The 19,982-nt window shown below is 32.0% G+C and overlaps 4 protein-coding genes across 7 annotated transcripts; all 4 read left to right on the top strand.

Moving 5' to 3' along the window:
- The first annotated feature begins 901 nt into the window (after window positions 1-901).
- LOC108467861 (phosphatidylinositol transfer protein PDR16-like) lies at window positions 902-3,769 on the top strand. Of its 4 annotated transcripts, none has more exons than XM_017768677.2 (6): window positions 902-1,155; window positions 1,560-1,621; window positions 1,927-2,103; window positions 2,530-2,628; window positions 2,719-2,964; window positions 3,160-3,769. In XM_017768677.2, the coding sequence occupies exons 2-6, from the start codon at window positions 1,565-1,567 to the stop codon at window positions 3,466-3,468; spliced, it is 888 nt and encodes a 295-aa protein (XP_017624166.1). In that variant the 5' UTR covers window positions 902-1,155; window positions 1,560-1,564; the 3' UTR covers window positions 3,469-3,769. The 4 variants fall into 4 exon arrangements, with proteins under 4 accessions (XP_017624166.1, XP_017624174.1, XP_052879452.1 ...); XM_017768685.2 differs by having other exon boundaries at window positions 1,527-1,621; XM_053023492.1 differs by lacking the exon at window positions 902-1,155 and adding an exon at window positions 1,374-1,430.
- Window positions 3,770-5,698: 1,929 nt separating this feature from the next.
- Window positions 5,699-8,186, top strand: LOC108471307 (protein AE7-like 1). Its single transcript, XM_053025270.1, has 5 exons — window positions 5,699-5,881; window positions 6,122-6,225; window positions 6,423-6,522; window positions 6,792-6,837; window positions 7,976-8,186. The coding sequence occupies exons 1-5, from the start codon at window positions 5,768-5,770 to the stop codon at window positions 8,074-8,076; spliced, it is 465 nt and encodes a 154-aa protein (XP_052881230.1). The 5' UTR covers window positions 5,699-5,767; the 3' UTR covers window positions 8,077-8,186.
- Window positions 8,187-8,374: 188 nt separating this feature from the next.
- LOC128289405 (protein AE7-like 1) lies at window positions 8,375-10,688 on the top strand (the record flags this gene model as incomplete). The annotated part of the gene is made up of 4 exons (XM_053025248.1): window positions 8,375-8,499; window positions 8,699-8,798; window positions 9,071-9,116; window positions 10,253-10,688. Coding segments are annotated over 4 exons (372 nt in total), but the record flags the coding sequence as incomplete, so codon positions are not given.
- Window positions 10,689-12,256: 1,568 nt separating this feature from the next.
- Window positions 12,257-18,700, top strand: LOC108471606 (vacuolar sorting protein 39-like). Its single transcript, XM_017773204.2, has 12 exons — window positions 12,257-12,766; window positions 14,043-14,251; window positions 14,325-14,456; window positions 14,537-14,680; window positions 14,813-14,925; window positions 15,143-15,533; window positions 15,703-16,023; window positions 16,285-16,506; window positions 16,769-17,011; window positions 17,109-17,540; window positions 17,663-17,761; window positions 18,321-18,700. The coding sequence occupies exons 1-12, from the start codon at window positions 12,337-12,339 to the stop codon at window positions 18,537-18,539; spliced, it is 2,955 nt and encodes a 984-aa protein (XP_017628693.1). The 5' UTR covers window positions 12,257-12,336; the 3' UTR covers window positions 18,540-18,700.
- Window positions 18,701-19,982: the final 1,282 nt, after the last annotated feature.

Raw genomic sequence — 19,982 nt, 5'->3', positions numbered from 1 at the left:
AAGTATTCTTAAAAGTGTAGATAATATTATAAACACTATGTAACTATTGTATTGACAATTAGATCGGACATGTTAAAAAGTAGACATTTTCATTAATATATTGGGGATTCACATGTATTTGTATTTTGGCCAATGTGTTTCAAAAAAATCCGTAAATAGGGCATTGGTTCCATTCCAAGCCATGTGCAATTAAACATAGTTCGCCTTCTTAGACACTCAACCTAGGTGTTCATGTTTTGTGAACCCACCATCTCTTTAAAAGAAAATTTGTGTCTTTTCAAAATACACATAGGTACCTATTGGTACCTTATATTTAGATACAAAAAATGAGAATTGGTATAGAATTGAGTTCAATTTCGAGTGAATATTTGTTTCTTTATTTTTTAGTATCTCTCTAGATTCATTCTAATTTGTTAGAATAATTCGAATGCAACCACATTGTTTTAACCTGAGATAAATGCATTAAATTTTAAGAATAGCACTTCATCTTGCATGATAGAGGGGAAATAAACTATTCTTAAGATAGTTTCTACAATATGCCTTACATTTATAACTTTATAATTTTTTATGATTTCCGAATCCACAAAATTTTTATACAACAATAATCCCCAATAGGGATGATATTGAACTTCGACTGAGCAGATGACACTTTGTATATTTCTCTCGAAAAAGTAAAAAATCCCTCAATAGCTTCACTCAAGATTTGAGTTAACATTTAATACCCATAGGGAGGTTGACGGAAGGACCTGAGTGATATCATAACAATAATTTGAATATTCAATTAAAACATTTTTTGAAGTTCAAGGATTAATTTAAAATCTAAGCCATACTTTAGGGATGTCTGGTGAACTTAACCCATAAACAAAAGAAAACGAAAAATATTTGGCGTAGTTTTCCCGGGTCAGGTTCCCCATTTTTGACGTTTTGCGCTTAAAATATACAAAACAAATAAATAAAATAAAACCAGCACTCTGGTCTCTCCTCTCGTCTCTTATATAGCGAAGATATCCCCCGCCTTCTCTCTCTCTCTCTCTCTTTCTCTCTGCCTCGCGTGAATTGAATGACGCTTTCATAGACTTGTAATCTTCTTCACTTTCTCGCTTCTCAGCACAAAATCTGTTCATTTCCCCCCTCCGAAATCCTCGATATTATTAGGTAACCCTTTAAACATGTTGTGAAGTAGATCTATCTGTTTTGACTGAATTTTATTTTTTTTTAAAAAAATTATGTTGATCAAAATTCAAAATAGTTCAAAGAAAATATTGTTTTTATCGAAAATTCATGCAGAGAGAGATTTGTTTTTAAATCTATGTTTATTGAATTTTTCAAACTATGAAAAACGCTGCAGTTTTTGTTGCCTGTTGAGTTGATAAGTAATTTTAGTTTTTTGTTAGGTAAGAACTTAGCTGATACGCTGCTATAACTTGCAAGTAGGTGTCATTAATAATCAGCGTTTTTGTATTTATTCTGCAAAACGTAACAATTCTTTGTTTTTCGTTTTAATTTAAATTTTTTCCTTCTTTCAGATTGTAAGATTGTGTTTTGATATCTGTTTGCAGTTGAAATGTTTCTTCGGAGAAAACATTCACAGAAGGATGATTCCGATCAACGAGATTCAAAGGTAACATTTTTTTTTCTTCATATTTTATTTTAATGGTTGATAGCTTTATCATTGTTTGTTTGATCAAAAGATTGGAAAAGACTAGGAATTATCGAGTGGTAAAGAGCTCGATGCTGCTTAAGCAAGGTTCGAGCTTGTTCGGGGAGTTTTGCTTCCTGTTTAGGGTCTGTTCCAGTTTGACTTTGGATTTAATCGGTGCTTAACGTGATTAACGAATACTAAGAGACTTGCACCAATTTTTGTTAACTAATGTTGTTGTGACTAAAAAGTGCATGTGAACCCTAAATTATTCGGTTGATATGCAGGTCAGTGAACTCAGGACTGCTATAGGACCCTTGTCTGGTCGCAGTGCAAAGTACTGCACTGATGCATGTTTGAGGAGATATTTGGAAGCTCGGAATTGGAATGTTGACAAAGCAAAGAAAATGTTGGAAGAGACGTTAAAGTGGCGATTGACTTATAAGCCTGAAGAAATCCGTTGGGTATGTTAGATGAATCCCTGCCTTAAAAGATTTTTCCATTTTGGTACTGTGTAACGAGTTTTTGATATTTCAAAGCTTTTTATAGTTCTAGAAACTTTATGGATTAGGTTGAGTTTGAGACTTCTTAAAACAGTTTCGGCATCTTTAATTTTGATGATTCTGAAACTTGGTCATTGTCCCTGCATTCTACCTTGCTCAGAGGCCATGTGCTTTATTGTGTATTTGCATATGATTTACGTTACTTAAATGCAACTCAAGTGTGAGTGACGGATACGAGTATGTATCCGACATGGATATGTTCAGTTTTATCTAAATTATATTTGGAGGATCCCTTCAAGTTCATAACTGGGAATCTGGGGCAGCTTTTGGTGATAATTGCTTTATTTTTGGTCGCTTTAACTCACCTTATGACATATTCTTCTCCAGCACGAAGTGGCACATGAAGGTGAGACCGGAAAAGTTTCCAGGGCAAATTTTCATGACCATCAAGGAAGGACCGTGCTTATAATGAGGCCTGGAATGCAGGTTTTGTACTCATGTTTCCTTTCCCTCTGTTTGTAACCAAGCTTTTCTGAATTTGCTTTTTTTAACTTTTCCACCTATATTTCTCGGCAGAACACGAAATCAGCTGAAAACAATATCCGACATTTGGTCTATCTTTTAGAAAATGCTATCATGAATCTTGCTGAGGGCCAGGAACAAATGTCCTGGTTGATAGACTTCACCGGGTTTTCGTTGAACACCAGCATTCCCATCAAAGTAGCTCGTGATATTGTTTACATTCTACAAGGCCATTATCCGGAAAGACTTGCTGTTGCTTTCTTGTGTAATCCACCAAAGATTTTTGAAGCATTCTATAAGGTTTGTTCTCCTACCTTTTCTAGTCTAGCTATATGGAGTCCAATTCACTGATCATTCTTATTTTTAATCTTTGATAGATTCATCACTAGACCTGTTATGAATCAGTACCAACTTTAGATGTTGAATCTCGTCCGAGTAGTTTGTTCATTGAGTTGTAATATGTTGGTCTTATGTTACATATATTTTTTTCCGTAGGCTGTCAAGTATTTTCTTGATCCGAAAACAGCTCAGAAGGTGAAGTTTGTGTACCCTAAAAACAAAGACAGCATGGAGCTCATGAAATCATACTTTGACGTCGAGGACCTCCCCGGTGAATTTGGTGGAAATGGAACGCTGAAGTACGACCATGAAGAGTTCTCACGATTAATGGCTGAGGATGATGTAAAAACCGCTAAATTCTGGGGAATTGACGACAAGCCTTACCACATTGCCAATGGCAATGGGCATTCAGCAGCCGAAGTGGCACCTGAGCCAGCAGCACCCATTGCGCAACGAGTAAGCTAAGCAAGCTGATCCTGCCTGCCTGCCTACTTGGCTAGAGGGGCCGGACTTCAATATTTAACGGATTAGCATCAAATATGAATCAACTAATGGGCATTGCATATTAATATTGCCTTCCTTGCTTAGAGGAAAAAACTTCATAACTTCATTTGAGTTTTTAAAATTAACTGATTATATTAATTCTGGGATCGAGATATTTTGAATTAGATCATTTTTGGGTTTGGGTTGTTTGGATATTGATTGTATGGGTTTGAGGATCAAATTTTTTGGGTGCTAAGTTGTTATAAGTTCGGCTTTTTTTTAAGTTTTAGTCGGTTTAGATTCAAATTATCTTAGATTATTTATTTAAGTTTAAATTCAACAGATTTAAATTAATAGAAATGGTTGAAAATTAGTGTTTAAAATTGATTATAAAAAAAGAAGAAGATTGAACCAATCAAATGAATCAAGTTATGTTGATTTATCAATTTATTTGGGATTTAGAATTAATTCTTTCAAAATAAAACAAATTAATTTTTAATTCTTTTAACGGTAATTGAATCAATTATTACTAAATACTCAATACTAGAATTAGTATTTATAATTTTACTTCATAATTTAAAATATATTATTATTATATCCGGTTCTATCATGGGCAGATTTTGCCTTGTTTGATTCTTTATCTACTTATTTTTATATTAGTTTAATTCTATTATATAATTTTTGAAGGTATATTTATAATTGTTTTGCACCAATCCACTAAGTCATCAATTAAGTAAATAGTTTGATTTTCCCGTGTGATTATTTGTAAAGTCTACTTGTATCGTAATAGTTTGATACTTATGATTTACTCGATTGTATATTTTATTTTTATTTTGATTATATTATATTTGTAACACTTTAAAAAAATATTTTATCCATCGTTATTGAGTTAAAATTAAAAGGTCCTTGTTTATAATATTTCGAGGTCACAAAATAAAGTAACTGATCATATGATCAAGTGCATAGCGACTAATTCCACATAAATTCATTGGTTTAAAAAACCACCTCAATTAGCTAGAAGTTTAGCTGAGACGGATTATATTCTTACTTTAAGTTACTAGAGTAATTTTTTGAGTATTTCGCTTTAGGTTATTTTTTCTACTAAAAAAGTATTTTATATATTTTATTGTGATAAAATGAGTTATTTAGGCGTATAATACTTAAGTTTAAATTTTTAAACTCAAATAATAATTTGACACGACTCATGTACACATTTAATATGAAAAAAAATTCTTATATAGAATATTTTAAATTTTTACTGTAAACTTTCTTCTAACTTACGTAATTCAGTTTAATACGTCCAAAATATATTTCAGACATTAAACAATACCCAGTGTCAGTTTTGGTAAACTATACCCAAATGTTTAGTAAATTTATGTTTTAATAATTTAATTTTAAAAAGTTATAAAATAATCATTAAACTTTTTGAAAATTTTCAATTGAGTTACCGGTAGAGTCGAAGTTAGGAGGCTGGCAGGGGGCCCAACTCTCTTAAAATGTAAAATTATTATTTAGACCCTTTAAAAATTTTTAAAATTTTAAATTAATAAAGGTAAAATTACACTTTAACCCCCTAAATTTATAAAAATTTGATTTAATCTTTTAAAAATTATAAAGATATAGACTATAAAAAAATAAAATTTCATTCGGCCCCCTTAAAAAGTTGTTCTGGCTTCGCCCTTGGTTACCATGTTGTTATTGTATATCTTTCTTTATTCACATCGTCTATACCAAACGAAGCTCTCCTTCCCTTTCTTATCTACAATTCAAGTTTTTTTCATGAAATACCTTTGAACATTAAGAATTTATGAATCAAAGTCCAAACAATTTTCTTATCTGATCTTCGATATTGATCGTTAGATCGACTTAAATCTAAAATATGTTATTCTACTTGTCGATGTATTGATCCAGTGTACTAATAGTCGAATCATTGCTTGGAGATGGCTAGCTTAAAAAAACTTAACAGCCAAGTGATTTAAATAAAATATTTCGAATAGTTCAATGATTTAAATAAAAACTTTCAAATAGTTCAAGGACTAATTTGTAACATTTTAAAGTTAAGTGACCAAAACATAAATTTACTAATAATTTAATATCCTTGCGTATAATTTACCTTTTTTGTTTTAATCAGTCAGTAATCAACGCCTTCGATAACTAGTCAACTTCGAATCACTTTCCCCTGTATTCCACCGAAAAAAACCAGAGTGCAAACTACGTCAGAAACCCCCACCCCCAAAAAAAAAAAAGCCGTACAAAAGAAGAAGAAGAAGAACAAGCAATTATGACTTTGGGCTTGATCAATGCGAACCCAGTAGTTCACGCCAAGAAAGAACGAGTCGTTCGTAACGAAGATCCTCACGGTGACGACGCCGTTGATCCACTCGAAATCTATGATATCCTTCTTTTACTGTTACTACAAATATAGAGCTACTTTTTTTTTTCTTTTTTTTTAATTTTGTTTAATTAGCTTCGCTCGAATTTGAATTTGAATCTCATTTTTGTTTATTTCAGCAGTTAAATAGAGTGATTCCGTTTTTGCTTTTTCTCTTCCTCTTGATTTCTTAATAATGAATAATCGAAAAACGAAGTAACAAAAAATATATAAATGTTGTGATCTTTGACTGGAAGTGCAAATTTCGTGAGGGATATTAGAGATCCTGAACATCCTTATTCATTGGAGCAGCTTAGTGTTCTTTCCGAGGAATCAATCACCGTTGATGAGAAGCTCGGCCGTATTCTGTGAGTAATTTTTTCTCACTTTGATTTTGGTCTAAAATTAGTCAGAATTGAGCTTGACGTTAGTAAATTTTGGTTTTTTTAAGTTCAATTTCTGAAATTTTGGTGTTAGATTTATCGTTTAATTTAAGCTTTTTTTTTAGTCTGTTCTTTGGTATTTTCTTTACTATGTGGTGATGTGGTTGATCAATTGTTTTTAGGATAACTTTCACTCCCACAATTCAGCATTGCAGCATGGCGACTGTAATCGGTTTATGCCTAAGGGTTAAATTAAAAGAATGTTTTCCTCCGCATTTTAAGGTCAGTTTTCTTTTTGGTGCTATGATCAAAGTTTATGATACTTTATTTGATTTTTCTGTCAATTAATTATCAGAAAATGGAATTCTATTGCATTGTTGTCATGGAAAAAAGTACTAGTAGGGATCAAATTCAGATCCCTCTTTTCTTAAGCTATAAACCGCTGAAAATAAGCTGTTTGATCTTGGAATCTTCTATTTTCTTCTTCCTTTTATGAAAAATTGAAGTGAAATTTTAGAATATGAGTTATGCTTAATGATTTATCTTTATAGGTTGACATTAAAGTCGCCCTGGGATCTCATGCTGATGAAGAATCAGGTGATGATGTTCGAAAACCAACGCTTGTAAAGTTTACTTATCATTTTTGTGAAAATGAATGTGTCATGTTTGAAGTATTCAGGACTCTTTGGTTATGTTCATGTTTGAAGTATGTTCGAAACAACAAGTCTTGATAATACATGCAATGCCTATGCTGAAGTGAAAACTCACTATATTAGTATATTTTATCTGCAATTCTTACCACTCATTTTTCATTTTCTTTTTGGTTCTAAATGGATTTCATTTACCTGGCATTGCAGCAATTACCGATAAAATGTACCGCTAAAAAGATGTTTATAGATTCATATAGGTGGTCTTCCTTTAATGGAATTTCTTTGATATGAATTAGACATACGGGATTTCGATGTTTTAGCTTCTTCTTTCTTAACAAAAGTTCAGGGATTTTCTTTCGTGGAAAGACGAGAGATATAATAGACTAAGAGAATATGTTATTGGGATTTTGGTGTGAGTGTTGGATATGAGTATGGATTTGGAACAGATACCTTCAATTTGTTTGAAGGGTCTTTAGAGGGTTATATTTTTCTATCTATGTCAAGGTATTTTTTTTTTTTGGGGGCATATGTTCAATTTAGTTGCTTTATTTAACTATTGTAGTAGTTTTTTCTTCATTGCTATAGTAAGTTTTTGTATATTAAAACTAGTGGTAAAAGTATCATAGAGGTCCCTGTACTAGGAGTTAGATTGCATTTTGCCCTTCTACTAAAAAATGAGCAAATTAGCCCCTGTAAGTTAAATCAAATAGTAAATTGTTCCTTTATTTAAAAAATTTCAACCATTTGTACGGTTAAAAATTAACGTAACTGATGGAATAACCAAATAACCACGTGTACCTCGTGCTGATGTATAAGAACCGGTTTTTAACAATAGAAATAGATAAAATTTTTAATAGAAGGATTAATTTGCTCTTTGATTTAATGTACGGGGACTAATTTGTTCATTTTTAGAGTAGAGGGGGCAAAATGCAATCCGACTCTTGGGACAGGGGCTTTCATGGTACTTCTACCTAAAACTAGCATATTATGCGATGGATTTCTAGCATGTAATATGTTTTCTTACCATTCTATCTCTTAGTCTTCTTGATCTAATCATTAAGAAGTTCACTTTGTTCATTCCTCAGTTAATAAGCTGTTGAATGATAAAGAACGAGTCGCCGCTGCCTTAGAGAATCCTAACCTTCGCCAACTTGTGGACGAGTGCCTTTATTCCAATGAACTTTGAAGCCAAGTACTAATCTTCTAAAGCTTATTGTACAGGTCAAAAAACATCAGCATCTCTAATTCAATAAGAAATAACATGGCTGCAATGTTTCTTCTCATTTGCAGAATGTATATGCTTGTGTGTTGTCGTTTTACTTTGCAGAAGAGTGCATGTGCGTCTAGGATATCTCTATGTTTTTTTTAATTATTATTTGTCTGCAATGGCGTTTTTTCATGTGGCTATTCGAAACTCTCTTCCTCTTGATTTCTTAATAATGAATAATCGAAAACGAAGTAACAAAAATATATAAATGTTGTGATCTTTGACTGGAAGTGCAAATTTCGTGAGGGATATTAGAGATCCTGAACATCCTTATTCATTGGAGCAGCTTAGTGTTCTTTCCGAGGAATCAATCACCGTTGATGAGAAGCTCGGCCGTATTCTGTGAGTAATTTTTTTTCTCACTTTGATTTTGGTCTAAAATTAGTCAGAATTGAGCTTGACGTTAGTAAATTTTGGTTTTTTTAAGTTCAATTTCTGAAATTTTGGTGTTAGATTTATCGTTTAATTTAAGCTTTTTTTTTAGTCTGTTCTTTGGTATTTTCTTTACTATGTGGTGATGTGGTTGATCAATTGTTTTTAGGATAACTTTCACTCCCACAATTCAGCATTGCAGCATGGCGACTGTAATCGGTTTATGCCTAAGGGTTAAATTAAAAGAATGTTTTCCTCCGCATTTTAAGGTCAGTTTTCTTTTTGGTGCTATGATCAAAGTTTATGATACTTTATTTGATTTTTCTGTCAATTAATTATCAGAAAAATGGAATTCTATTGCATTGTTGTCATGGAAAAAAAGTACTAGTAGGGATCAAATTCAGATCCCTCTTTTCTTAAGCTATAAACCGCTGAAAATAAGCTGTTTGATCTTGGAATCTTCTATTTTTCTTCTTCCTTTTATGAAAAATTGAAGTGAAATTTTAGAATATGAGTTATGCTTAATGATTTATCTTTATAGGTTGACATTAAAGTCGCCCCGGGATCTCATGCTGATGAAGAATCAGGTGATGATGTTCGAAAAACCAACGCTTGTAAAAGTTTACTTATCATTTTTTGTGAAAATGAATGTGTCATGTTTGAAGTATTCAGGACTCTTTGGTTATGTTCATGTTTGAAGTATGTTCGAAACAACAAGTCTTGATAATACATGCAATGCCTATGCTGAAGTGAAAACTCACTATATTAGTATATTTTATCTGCAATTCTTACCACTCATTTTTTCATTTTCTTTTTTGGTTCTAAATGGATTTCATTTACCTGGCATTGCAGCAATTACCGATAAAAATGTACCGCTAAAAAGATGTTTATAGATTCATATAGGTGGTCTTCCTTTAATGGAATTTCTTTGATATGAATTAGACATACGGGATTTCGATGTTTTAGCTTCTTCTTTCTTAACAAAAGTTCAGGGATTTTCTTTCGTGGAAAGACGAGAGATATAATAGACTAAGAGAATATGTTATTGGGATTTTGGTGTGAGTGTTGGATATGAGTATGGATTTGGAACAGATACCTTCAATTTGTTTGAAGGGTCTTTAGAGGGTTATATTTTTCTATCTATGTCAAGGTATTTTTTTTTTTTTGGGGGCATATGTTCAATTTAGTTGCTTTATTTAACTATTGTAGTAGTTTTTCTTCATTGCTATAGTAAGTTTTTGTATATTAAAACTAGTGGTAAAAGTATCATAGAGGTCCTGTACTAGAGTTAGATTGCATTTGCCCTTCTACTAAAAATGAGCAAATTAGCCTGTAAGTTAAATCAAATAGTAAATTGTTCCTTTATTTAAAAATTTCAACCATTTGTACGGTTAAAATTAACGTAACTGATGGAATAACCAAATAACCACGTGTACCTCGTGCTGATGTATAAGAACCGGTTTTTAACAATAGAAATAGATAAAATTTTTAATAGAAGGATTAATTTGCTCTTTGATTTAATGTACGGGGACTAATTTGTTCATTTTTAGAGTAGAGGGGGCAAAATGCAATCCGACTCTTGGGACAGGGGCTTTCATGGTACTTCTACCTAAAACTAGCATATTATGCGATGGATTTCTAGCATGTAATATGTTTTCTTACCATTCTATCTCTTAGTCTTCTTGATCTAATCATTAAGAAGTTCACTTTGTTCATTCCTCAGTTAATAAGCTGTTGAATGATAAAGAACGAGTCGCCGCTGCCTTAGAGAATCCTAACCTTCGCCAACTTGTGGACGAGTGCCTTTATTCCAATGAACTTTGAAGCCAAGTACTAATCTTCTAAAGCTTATTGTACAGGTCAAAAAACATCAGCATCTCTAATTCAATAAGAAATAACATGGCTGCAATGTTTCTTCTCATTTGCAGAATGTATATGCTTGTGTGTTGTCGTTTTACTTTGCAGAAGAGTGCATGTGCGTCTAGGATATCTCTATGTTTTTTTTTTTAATTATTATTTGTCTGCAATGGCGTTTTTTCATGTGGCTATTCGAAACAATGAAGAGGATGGGAAACTTTGGTTTTTTCTTTTTTGTTTGTAACAATGAAGAGATGTTCCAGTAATGGTTCCGTCGTGCAATATTTTTCTTTTGGTTAAAATATGTCATAAGTCCTTGTACTCTTTGTAAATTTAGAATTTAGTCACAATCTTTTTAATTTTAGGAATTTAGTTTCCTTACTTTTTCAAATTTCAAAATTCAGGTGCAATTCTTAATATCGTAAAAGTTATTTTGTTAAATTCAAGTTCATTACTGCATTTTTAATTACATTTTTACCAAATGGATTTTCTTTTTAATGTCACACTAATAAATTTAATTAAAAAAGTAATTTTACAAGTACATATGACATATTTTACATTTCCTTTTTAGTTGTAAACGTTCATAAAGATTTATCTAGTTAATATTTATCTTTTGTCCTAAATTTTACAGCTATCGATAATTTCTGTAAAATCGAATTTGAATATGTAAAATTTACTTTAAAATCCGAATATGTTTATCTATATTAAATTCGAGTATTTTATTTGAATTTGATTTAATTAAATTATAATTTTATTCAAATTTTAATACATATATTTAGTATCAGTAAAAATTAAGAGGGTAAACTATGCTCAATGTTATTAGTTTATTAGTAAATTTATATTTTAGTCACTCAAAAAGTTATAAAATGGTTTTGAAAATTTTCAATCAAGTTATTGACATATTTAGAAATTTTTATTTAAGTTATTGGTTATTAATTTTTTTAAAAAATTCTTTAGTTCTGATTTACGATGTTTAAAGTTGTTTTATAAAAACTAAATTATAGAAGAGAAGGGAGGAAATGAAAGCTTTTGATTGGTATAGACAATACGAATAGGGAAGATCACACAACAACGATTTTAACATTTTAGTGAGTTAGATGAAAACTTTCGAATAATTCAGTGACCATTTTATAACTTTTTAAAATTAAATAACCAAAACATAAACTTAGTAATAGTTTGATGACTTGAATATAATTTACCCAAAGTAGAAAAAAAAACGCGGTTATTAAATTTGGATATTTGAATCCATTACCAGTGAAATAAATTAAATTAAATATGGCTTAAAATAATAATCAGAATATCTAAATTCAATCAATACTTATTAGAGCAAGTATTGAATTGTAAAGAGTTTAACGTATTGCAAGTTATTAACTTTGTGTTTTATGAACGGAGAGAGCATCGAAAAGAATTATCCACTCATTTTTGGTTGACTTTGAATTTCAAATATAAAAGAGTTTTGAATTAATTTTAAAATTTTAAATACTATTAATTAGGTAATATTTGTGAATTATTTATTAATAAGTGAAATTATTATATTCAGGAGTAAAATTAAAATTTTTTATGGAATTTATAATTTTATTATAATAAAAATATAATTTTACTATTTTAATAAGATATATTTTATAATTTTTAAAAATTAAATTAAATTTTTAATTTTACTGTTACTATTTTAAAATTCTTAAACAAAACTGAAAATTTTTCATTTTAGTTCGCAGGGTATTTTCTGTAGTTTTTGAGACTGTTTTTAAATCCGCCGCTTATTGAATGTGACGTGGCGGGATATAAATTAGATTCTATTACAGAAAAACGCGGGACCCCGCGCCAACGCATCGCATAGGCCCCAAATGTACGCTTGAATTTTAACGATGTCGTTTAGTTACTCATTCCATACTAAAGCGAAACTGCAGTGATTTGAGAAAAGGCCATAAGCAAAAACCGAGGAAAAAAAAAATGGTGCATAATGCCTATGATTCCTTCAAGCTTATTAACAATTGTCCCACTAAAATCGACGCCGTCGAATCCTACGGTTCCAAGCTCCTCGTTGGCTGTTCCGATGGTTCCCTTCGAATATACGGTCCTGATTCCTCAATCGCCGACCAATCTCCACCGTTCGATCCTCTCACGTTACGGAAAAAACCTTACGCACTGGAGAGAACCGTTGAATGGTTTTCAAAGAAAGCTCTGCTTTCAATGAAGGTATTGGAATCGAGAGGGCTACTTTTGTCGCTCTCTGAATCAATCGCTTTTCATAGGCTTCCGAATTTTGAAACTATTGTTGTGATCGCTAAAGCTAAAGGCGCTAATGTCTACTCTTGGGACGATCGTAGAGGCTTGCTTTGCTTTGCTAGGCAAAAAAGAGTTTGCATTTTCAGGCATGACGGTAATCTCTTTGATTTTCCTTCTTTTATTTTTTTTTCAATTTTCAGTCACCAGTAAATCTATGTTTCTATCTAACCGTAATTTTTTTTGAGAATTTTCTGTTTAAAATGGTTAAAAGAAGAAAAAAGTGAAGTCTGTTTGAATAACTAAGAAAATAGCATTTTTAAAGTGTACTATTTCTGTTGCATAAATGCATGATTTAACTGTGATATTGAATAATCAATTTGAATCACTGTGCCATTCGAATCATAGTTTTTTGGGTTACTATACTATTTGGTACCTGTACTTGAGTTTTTTTTGTCAATTTGGTATTTGAGTTTGATTTCAATGTTTATTTTGGCACCCAGTCCAAATGATATCACGTGGCTTGACGGTGTTTTCTAGTTGAAAAAATATAAGTAGTTAATTGGAAAAAAAATGCTAAAGTAACGAATTGAACATTAAAGTACTCGTGTACTTAATTGGGACCAAAACAAACTCTAAGTACCAAATGGGAAAAAAAACTCGGGTTCCAAATTGAACATGGAAGGAAAACTCAAGTATCAAATTGGGAAAATAATATTGAGGCCAAACTCAAGTACCAAATTAAAAAAAAAACACTCGGTACCAAATTAAACATTGAAGTCAAACAACTTAAACATGGAAGTAAAATTCAGGTACCAAAATGGAAAAAAGCTCAGGTACTAAATTAGAAAAAAATTTATCACATCATCAAATTTTGAAGCCATTAAATTATTATTATGCACCCATTCATATTCAATCTACTCTCCTATTTAGTTAAATTACTTAAAACATAAGTAATTAAAATAAAAATAATTTATAAGTAATTTATATGATTTTGAAATTAAGGTTTTTGTTTTTACAAATTTTTATCCCACAGTTTGCCTTATCATTTATAAAATTTTGATATTATTAAAAGAATTTCTCAATCAACAACTTCATTCACAATAAAACTAGAATACAATCATATTATTAAGAAAGTCAAATTTCATATTTTAAAATTCGATGATGTGACCAAAACTTTTTGGCGCCTAAACCTTAGTTTTCAGTATCATCCTAATATGAATTATTCCTTTTTAATAATTTATTTATAGTTAATCAGTTCTTTTTTTTTGTGAAAAAAAATGCAAATAGCAAAAGTAACTATGTAACAAGCCTTATTGATGTGAATTATTTTGAGATTTTGGATTTGATGATTGGATTTAAATTTTGAGGAATTAATGGTTATTGCCTGCCTTACCGTTGAATGAAATTGATTTGGAAAGTAATATGCATAGGACATGGATTCTTGGAGGTGAAAGAGTTTGGTGTACCAGATACAGTGAAGTCGATATCATGGTCTGGTGAGAACATATGTGTAGGTGTTAGAAAGGACTACATGATATTAAACGCCACGAATGGCGCATTGTCAGAGGTTTTCTCTTCGGGGAAGATAGCGCCACCATTAGTTGTTCCTCTTCCTTCTGGGGAACTTATTCTCGGGAAGGTACTGACCTTAATGATTTATAGGTAGCATTAGAGTTCGTCCGGTTAAGACTAATGTGAAGTGCTGTTTATAGGAAAATATTGGAGTCCTTGTGGATCAAAATGTTAAGCTTGTTCAAGCTGGTAGGATATGTTGGTCAGAAGCTCCTATTGCTGTTGTTATCCAGAAGCCATATGCAATAGCTCTGTCTCCCAGGCGTGTTGAGGTCGTATGACTAAATGTGAAAGAAGACTGGTTTTTGCCTATCATAATGTTTATGCACTTTCACTTTTTTATTCTTTGCAGATTCACTCCCTCCGAGTTCCATATCCTTTAATACAGACGATTGTCCTCCATGATGCTTGTCATCTTATAAAAAGTAACAATGCCATTGTTGTAGCATCAAACAATTCAGTTTATGGGCTTTTCCCTGTTCCTCTTGGTGCACAGGTACTTTTACCAAGTTTAATGCTTTGCATCATAGTTTGCCTTTGTAACTATATATATTATTGTTACATGCAAATGCTAACACCGAAGAAGTGCTTCGGTTATTACATTAAGAGATTCATACTTGCATTGCAGATTGTCCAATTAACAGCATCTGGAGAATTTGAGGAAGCGTTGGCTTTGTGTAAGCTGCTTCCACCTAAAGATGCAGACCTTAGAGTTGCAAGGGAGCGTTCGATTCATACAAGGTGGATATTTCTCCATTAACGGTTATTATTTTGGTCAACTATATCAAGTTAAGTGGCTTGTATTATGTTTATTAAGAATTTCTCACAATGCTCATTTCATGTTCAATAAGAATTTCTCACAATGATACATCTATATCTTACTTGAAATTCGTCCATTTTGCGGGTATGTTCCTCAGGTTATACATTGTGGTTAAACTGTAGTGTCGCATTGTTGCAGATATGCTCATTATCTCTTTGACAATGGTTGCTATGAGGAGGCAATGGAGCACTTTTTGGCATCTCAAGTGGATATTATTTATGTTCTTTCTTTGTATCCATCCATTGTTCTTCCCAAAACAACTACAATTCCCAAGCGCCTCTCTCCGGATGATTCATCCTGCCTGTCAGACGATCTGGAAACCTTGCTTCCACAACCATCAGACTCTGATGAGAATGCAGCATTCGAGTTCAAGAAAACGAGCCACAATACTCTCATGGCTCTTATTAAGTACCTACAAAAGAAAGGATACAACATTGTAGAGAAAGCTGCTGCCGAGGGAATGGAAGAGGTAGTTTTAGATGCCATCGGGGATAACTTTACTTCAGCTAGGTCTAAGAAGTCAAATAAGGTGAGGCTAATTTCACTTTATCATCAATGCATGTTAAAGTGAAGCATATTTTATGATTCTATGTGTACACCAGAGTTCAATTTTGTGCTGAAATGCTCAATTCCGATATTTCCAAATTTTATATAACCTTTTCTTTTTTAATTAACTAACACTATGCATGTTCCCCTAGCGGCACGGTAACATTCCAATTAACTCAGCTGCTAGGCATATGGCAGCTATACTTGATACAGCCCTCCTCCAAGCTCTGCTTCTTACTGGACAACCATCTGCAGCTTTAGAATTGCTGAACGGTCTTAACTACTGTGACGTAAAAATATGCGAGGAGCTTCTTCGAAATGGGAATCACTATGCTGCTCTGTTAGAACTATACAAAAGTAACTCAATGCACCGTGAATCTCTTAAACTATTACATCAATTAGTTGAAGAGTCGAAAAGAAACCAATCACATGCTGAGGAGTTCGGTCCTGAGGCAATTATTGAGTATCTCAAGGTCAGTTTGTCGGTTGGTAGGAATCTTTGTTGCTCTTTTTGCATTAAGTGTGTTTGTGTTTTGGGAGCATTGGGATTTTTGGGCAATCCATGTTGTGTGGGATGTGAGAAGACATAACTTTGCTGTTGCTTGGTTTTACAAACCACAACCAACTTCTTTTAGCATTAAGCGTATATATTGCTCTTATTTGATGCGATGTTTATTCTTTTGGCTCGATAACATTCTGTGATTGATGAAAACTTTTGCTGGTTTTATCTGCAGCCTCTCTGTGGCACCGATCCGATGCTTGTGCTTGAGTTCTCGTTGTTTGTTCTCGAAAACCGTCCAACACAAACCATTGAGCTATTTTTGTCTGGAAATATTCCAGCAGACATGGTCAATGCTTATTTGAAGCAGCATGCTCCAAACATGCAGGGCAGGTACTTGGAACTTATGCTCGCGATGAATGAAAATAGGATCTCAGCGAACCTGCAGAATGAAATGGTAAAGCCATTTTGTTGTTATCAAAAGGGTTAAATCACTTTGAGTCTAAATTTAGCAACTACTCTCGCACAGGGGCTTGAACTTTTTTTGAATCCAAGCTAATCCCTAAACCTGACAATTGTTCCCACATTGGAATATTGACTTTTTCTAGTCCAAGATAGTCCCTAATATTTTATTAAAAACTCTAAAGTAAGTTCAAGCTCTAACGTGGGAAAAATTGCTTAATTCAAGCTCCAATATTACTAGCAAATGGCAATTGTAGGTACAAATCTCTCTCTCAGAAGTACTTGAATGGTATTCAGAGCTAAGTGCTCAACAGATGTGGGATGAGAAGGCTTATTCTCCGACAAGGAAGAAATTATTGTCTGCATTAGAAAGCATCTCGGGGTACAATCCGGAGGCTTTGTTGGAACATCTTCCTCCAGATGCTTTATTCGAAGAGCGTGCAATTTTGTTCGGAAAAATGAACCAACATGAACTTGCGCTATCACTATATGTTCATAAGGTAGTTTCCGACATTCATCCAGTTCCTTTGTGGTAAAATCTGTTGTTTTTCATTGTAAATATGCTCCAAATAAATGAACACCTTTTTATCTTTGTAGCTTCATGTACCTGAACTGGCACTGGCCTATTGTGATCGGGTTTATGACTCTGCAGTTCATCGACTCCCGGTAAAATCCTCTGGCAATCTATACCTCACTCTTTTACAGATTTATCTGAATCCTCAGAAAACAACCAAATACTTTGAAAATAGTATTATGAATTTGGTATCATCCTCAAATACAAGCACGCAAAAGGTTAGTTCAGTGGCTTCACTGAAATCTAAAGTAGGACGTAAGAAAATTGCGTCAATAGAAGGTGCGGAGGATATGCGTATCAGTCCTAGTAACACCGATACCACCATCGAAGAATCTAGTGAGGAAGGAGGCTCTACTATCATGTTCGATCGGGTACTTGATCTTTTGAGTCGAAGGTGGGATAGAATCAATGGAGCTTATGCACTCAAAATCTTACCGAGGGAGACTAAACTACAGGTATGTCGTAAAATCTTGAGTCCTTCACAAACGTTAATTTTATACTGTCAATGGACATCTAAGTTGTTCCGAGGATGAATTGCAAGTTTCGTTCTTTAAAGAATTTCGTCTTCCACCTGCAGAACTTGCTTCCATTTCTGGGACCTCTTGTAAAAAAGTCCAGTGAAGCATACAGGAACTCCTCTGTCATCAAGAGCTTGAGGCAGACTGAGAGCCTACAGGTATGTAAATTGTTTTACGGTCACTTTGATATTTAAACTTGATAATTAGAGATATTTTGGTCCTTGAATTTGGCTTCTTTCAAGAGTTGTCTGTTGGGCTGATTAGACCGAGAATTGATTCGAAACAGATAAAAATAAAAAACCTGTTTAATAATTTTTATAAATTTTTAATTAATTAATTAATTATTATTGGTTTAATAGGTGAATTGATCAAACTGATTGAATTGAAAATTAGTAGTCTAATTGGTTCAACTACTGATTCGGCATTTAGAACACTGAATATATGTGACATTCTAATATTGTATCACGTTGTCATATCATCACATTTTTATATTTTTTAAATTTATTGGCTAAAATTAATCTGGTTGTCAAGTTAAAAGTAGATAAAAAATGGATAAAAAAAATACGATGGACCTAGTTGTAGAGTTTAGGGTAAAAAAAATTATATTATGCCTTTACGTGTCATATGTTTGTGTATACATGGGTATTTATATGGTAAGCTGCTCAAAAAGTACATTTGGTTTTCCGTTTTTCTTTTCTCGAATCATAATCGAAACAGGTTAAAGATGAACTCTACAACCAAAGAAAAGCTACGGTAAAGATTTCGAGAGATAGTACGTGCTCTCTCTGCGACAAGAAAATCGGAACAACCGTATTCGCCATCTACCCGAATCGGAAAACATTGGTTCACTTTGTTTGCTTTAGAGATTCACAAAATAAGAAAGTTGTAACCAGAGGCTCATTACTAAAGAGCGATGATGTTGGAGTGTATGCATAATATGATGTATATAGCTCTTAGCGATGCCAAGTTGCAAACTCAAATGCTAGAAATCAAAAGCTGTAATCCAGTTTGACTACTGCTGCTGCTTGTGTGTTGTATAATATTGTTGTATTGATGTGAAAGTGTTTTTTCATGATTGGAATTGATGTGTCGTAAAAGTTAAGTTTACTTTTTAATTAATAGTATATTTATGGTATAGTTATGGCGAATATATATATCGTTTATCTGAAGATTAAAAATATTAGTAATTATTTTTTATTTAATCGATAAATTTAAGTGATTGATTAAATACTAAAATCAATTAAATTAATTATTAACGAACACGACAAAAAAATGAATCAGGAAAATAAACAATTAATACCAAGAAACAAAACTAAATACTCCAGAGAGAATTCATTTAGGTTTTATCCGTTTTGTACTTAGTAACTTGTTTTGTAAAAATATCTAAATTATGTAAATCTCTCTTTCGGGAGTAAGAGTAATTGATTCTAAATTGATTAATTGGAATTTTTTTTAAATTAAAATTTGTATTCTCGTATTAACTCGTGCTGTGGATTACCTTATTATATTTGACTCTAATTCGGTAGATTTATATCGTTTTATTTCTAGGATTGCATGTAACTATACTCAATCACACAAGATCTACTCTTAAATATGGTTTATTCATCCTTTTATTTAAACACATTAAATATGGATCAATAATCTAAAAACATCTAACCAATAATTAAACACACATAATTGAGAACAAAATTTAAGTTTTTATTGCGTAAAATATAAATCAATAGACAATTTACCATAAGGTTTATCTCCCTAGATATTTTGAAAATTAGTTCATACTTGCAAATAAAAACATTTAAGAGATAGTACAGCCGAAAGAACTAAAAAAACTCATGATAATTTTCTCATAAATTAAAATGCGAAGCTTCAATATTGAGGAAAATCTTTTTCAGAATCAACTTTAATGGTGTTTTTCGAGTTGTTTTTTTGAATATTCTATGACGGCTCATTCTTATTATCTTATTTTTGTTATATATATACATCTTAAAATGCTCTAAAAACCTAAAAAATACGATTTTACGTAGTTAAGAGTGCCAATTTACAAAATTGACACGACCTACCATATGGTCGTGTGTATTAAATTTGAGTATTAATATTTGAATTTAATTTAAATTAATTGAACTATCTATGAAACTCAATTAATAAGTCACATATTTGAACTTATATTTTATTAAAATAAAAAAGGAAAAATAAATTTGAATATATTATCAATAAAAATGAAGTAAATTTAAATAATTAATATATATTTATATTATGGCTTAAAAGAAAATATATATAGATTATTTTTTAATTGGAATTAAGTTATTTTTTTAAGGTTTAAAAAATAGATCAATTTTGAAAAGGATGTGAAAACGCGTTTAAGTTTTTGCGCTTTCTACAAAC

This window comes from Gossypium arboreum, chromosome 2 (assembly GCF_025698485.1).
Source record: "Gossypium arboreum isolate Shixiya-1 chromosome 2, ASM2569848v2, whole genome shotgun sequence".
Lineage (NCBI taxonomy): Eukaryota > Viridiplantae > Streptophyta > Magnoliopsida > Malvales > Malvaceae > Gossypium > Gossypium arboreum.
Note: the sequence above shows the minus strand (reverse complement) of the source record. Positions and strands in the feature narration are given on the sequence as shown.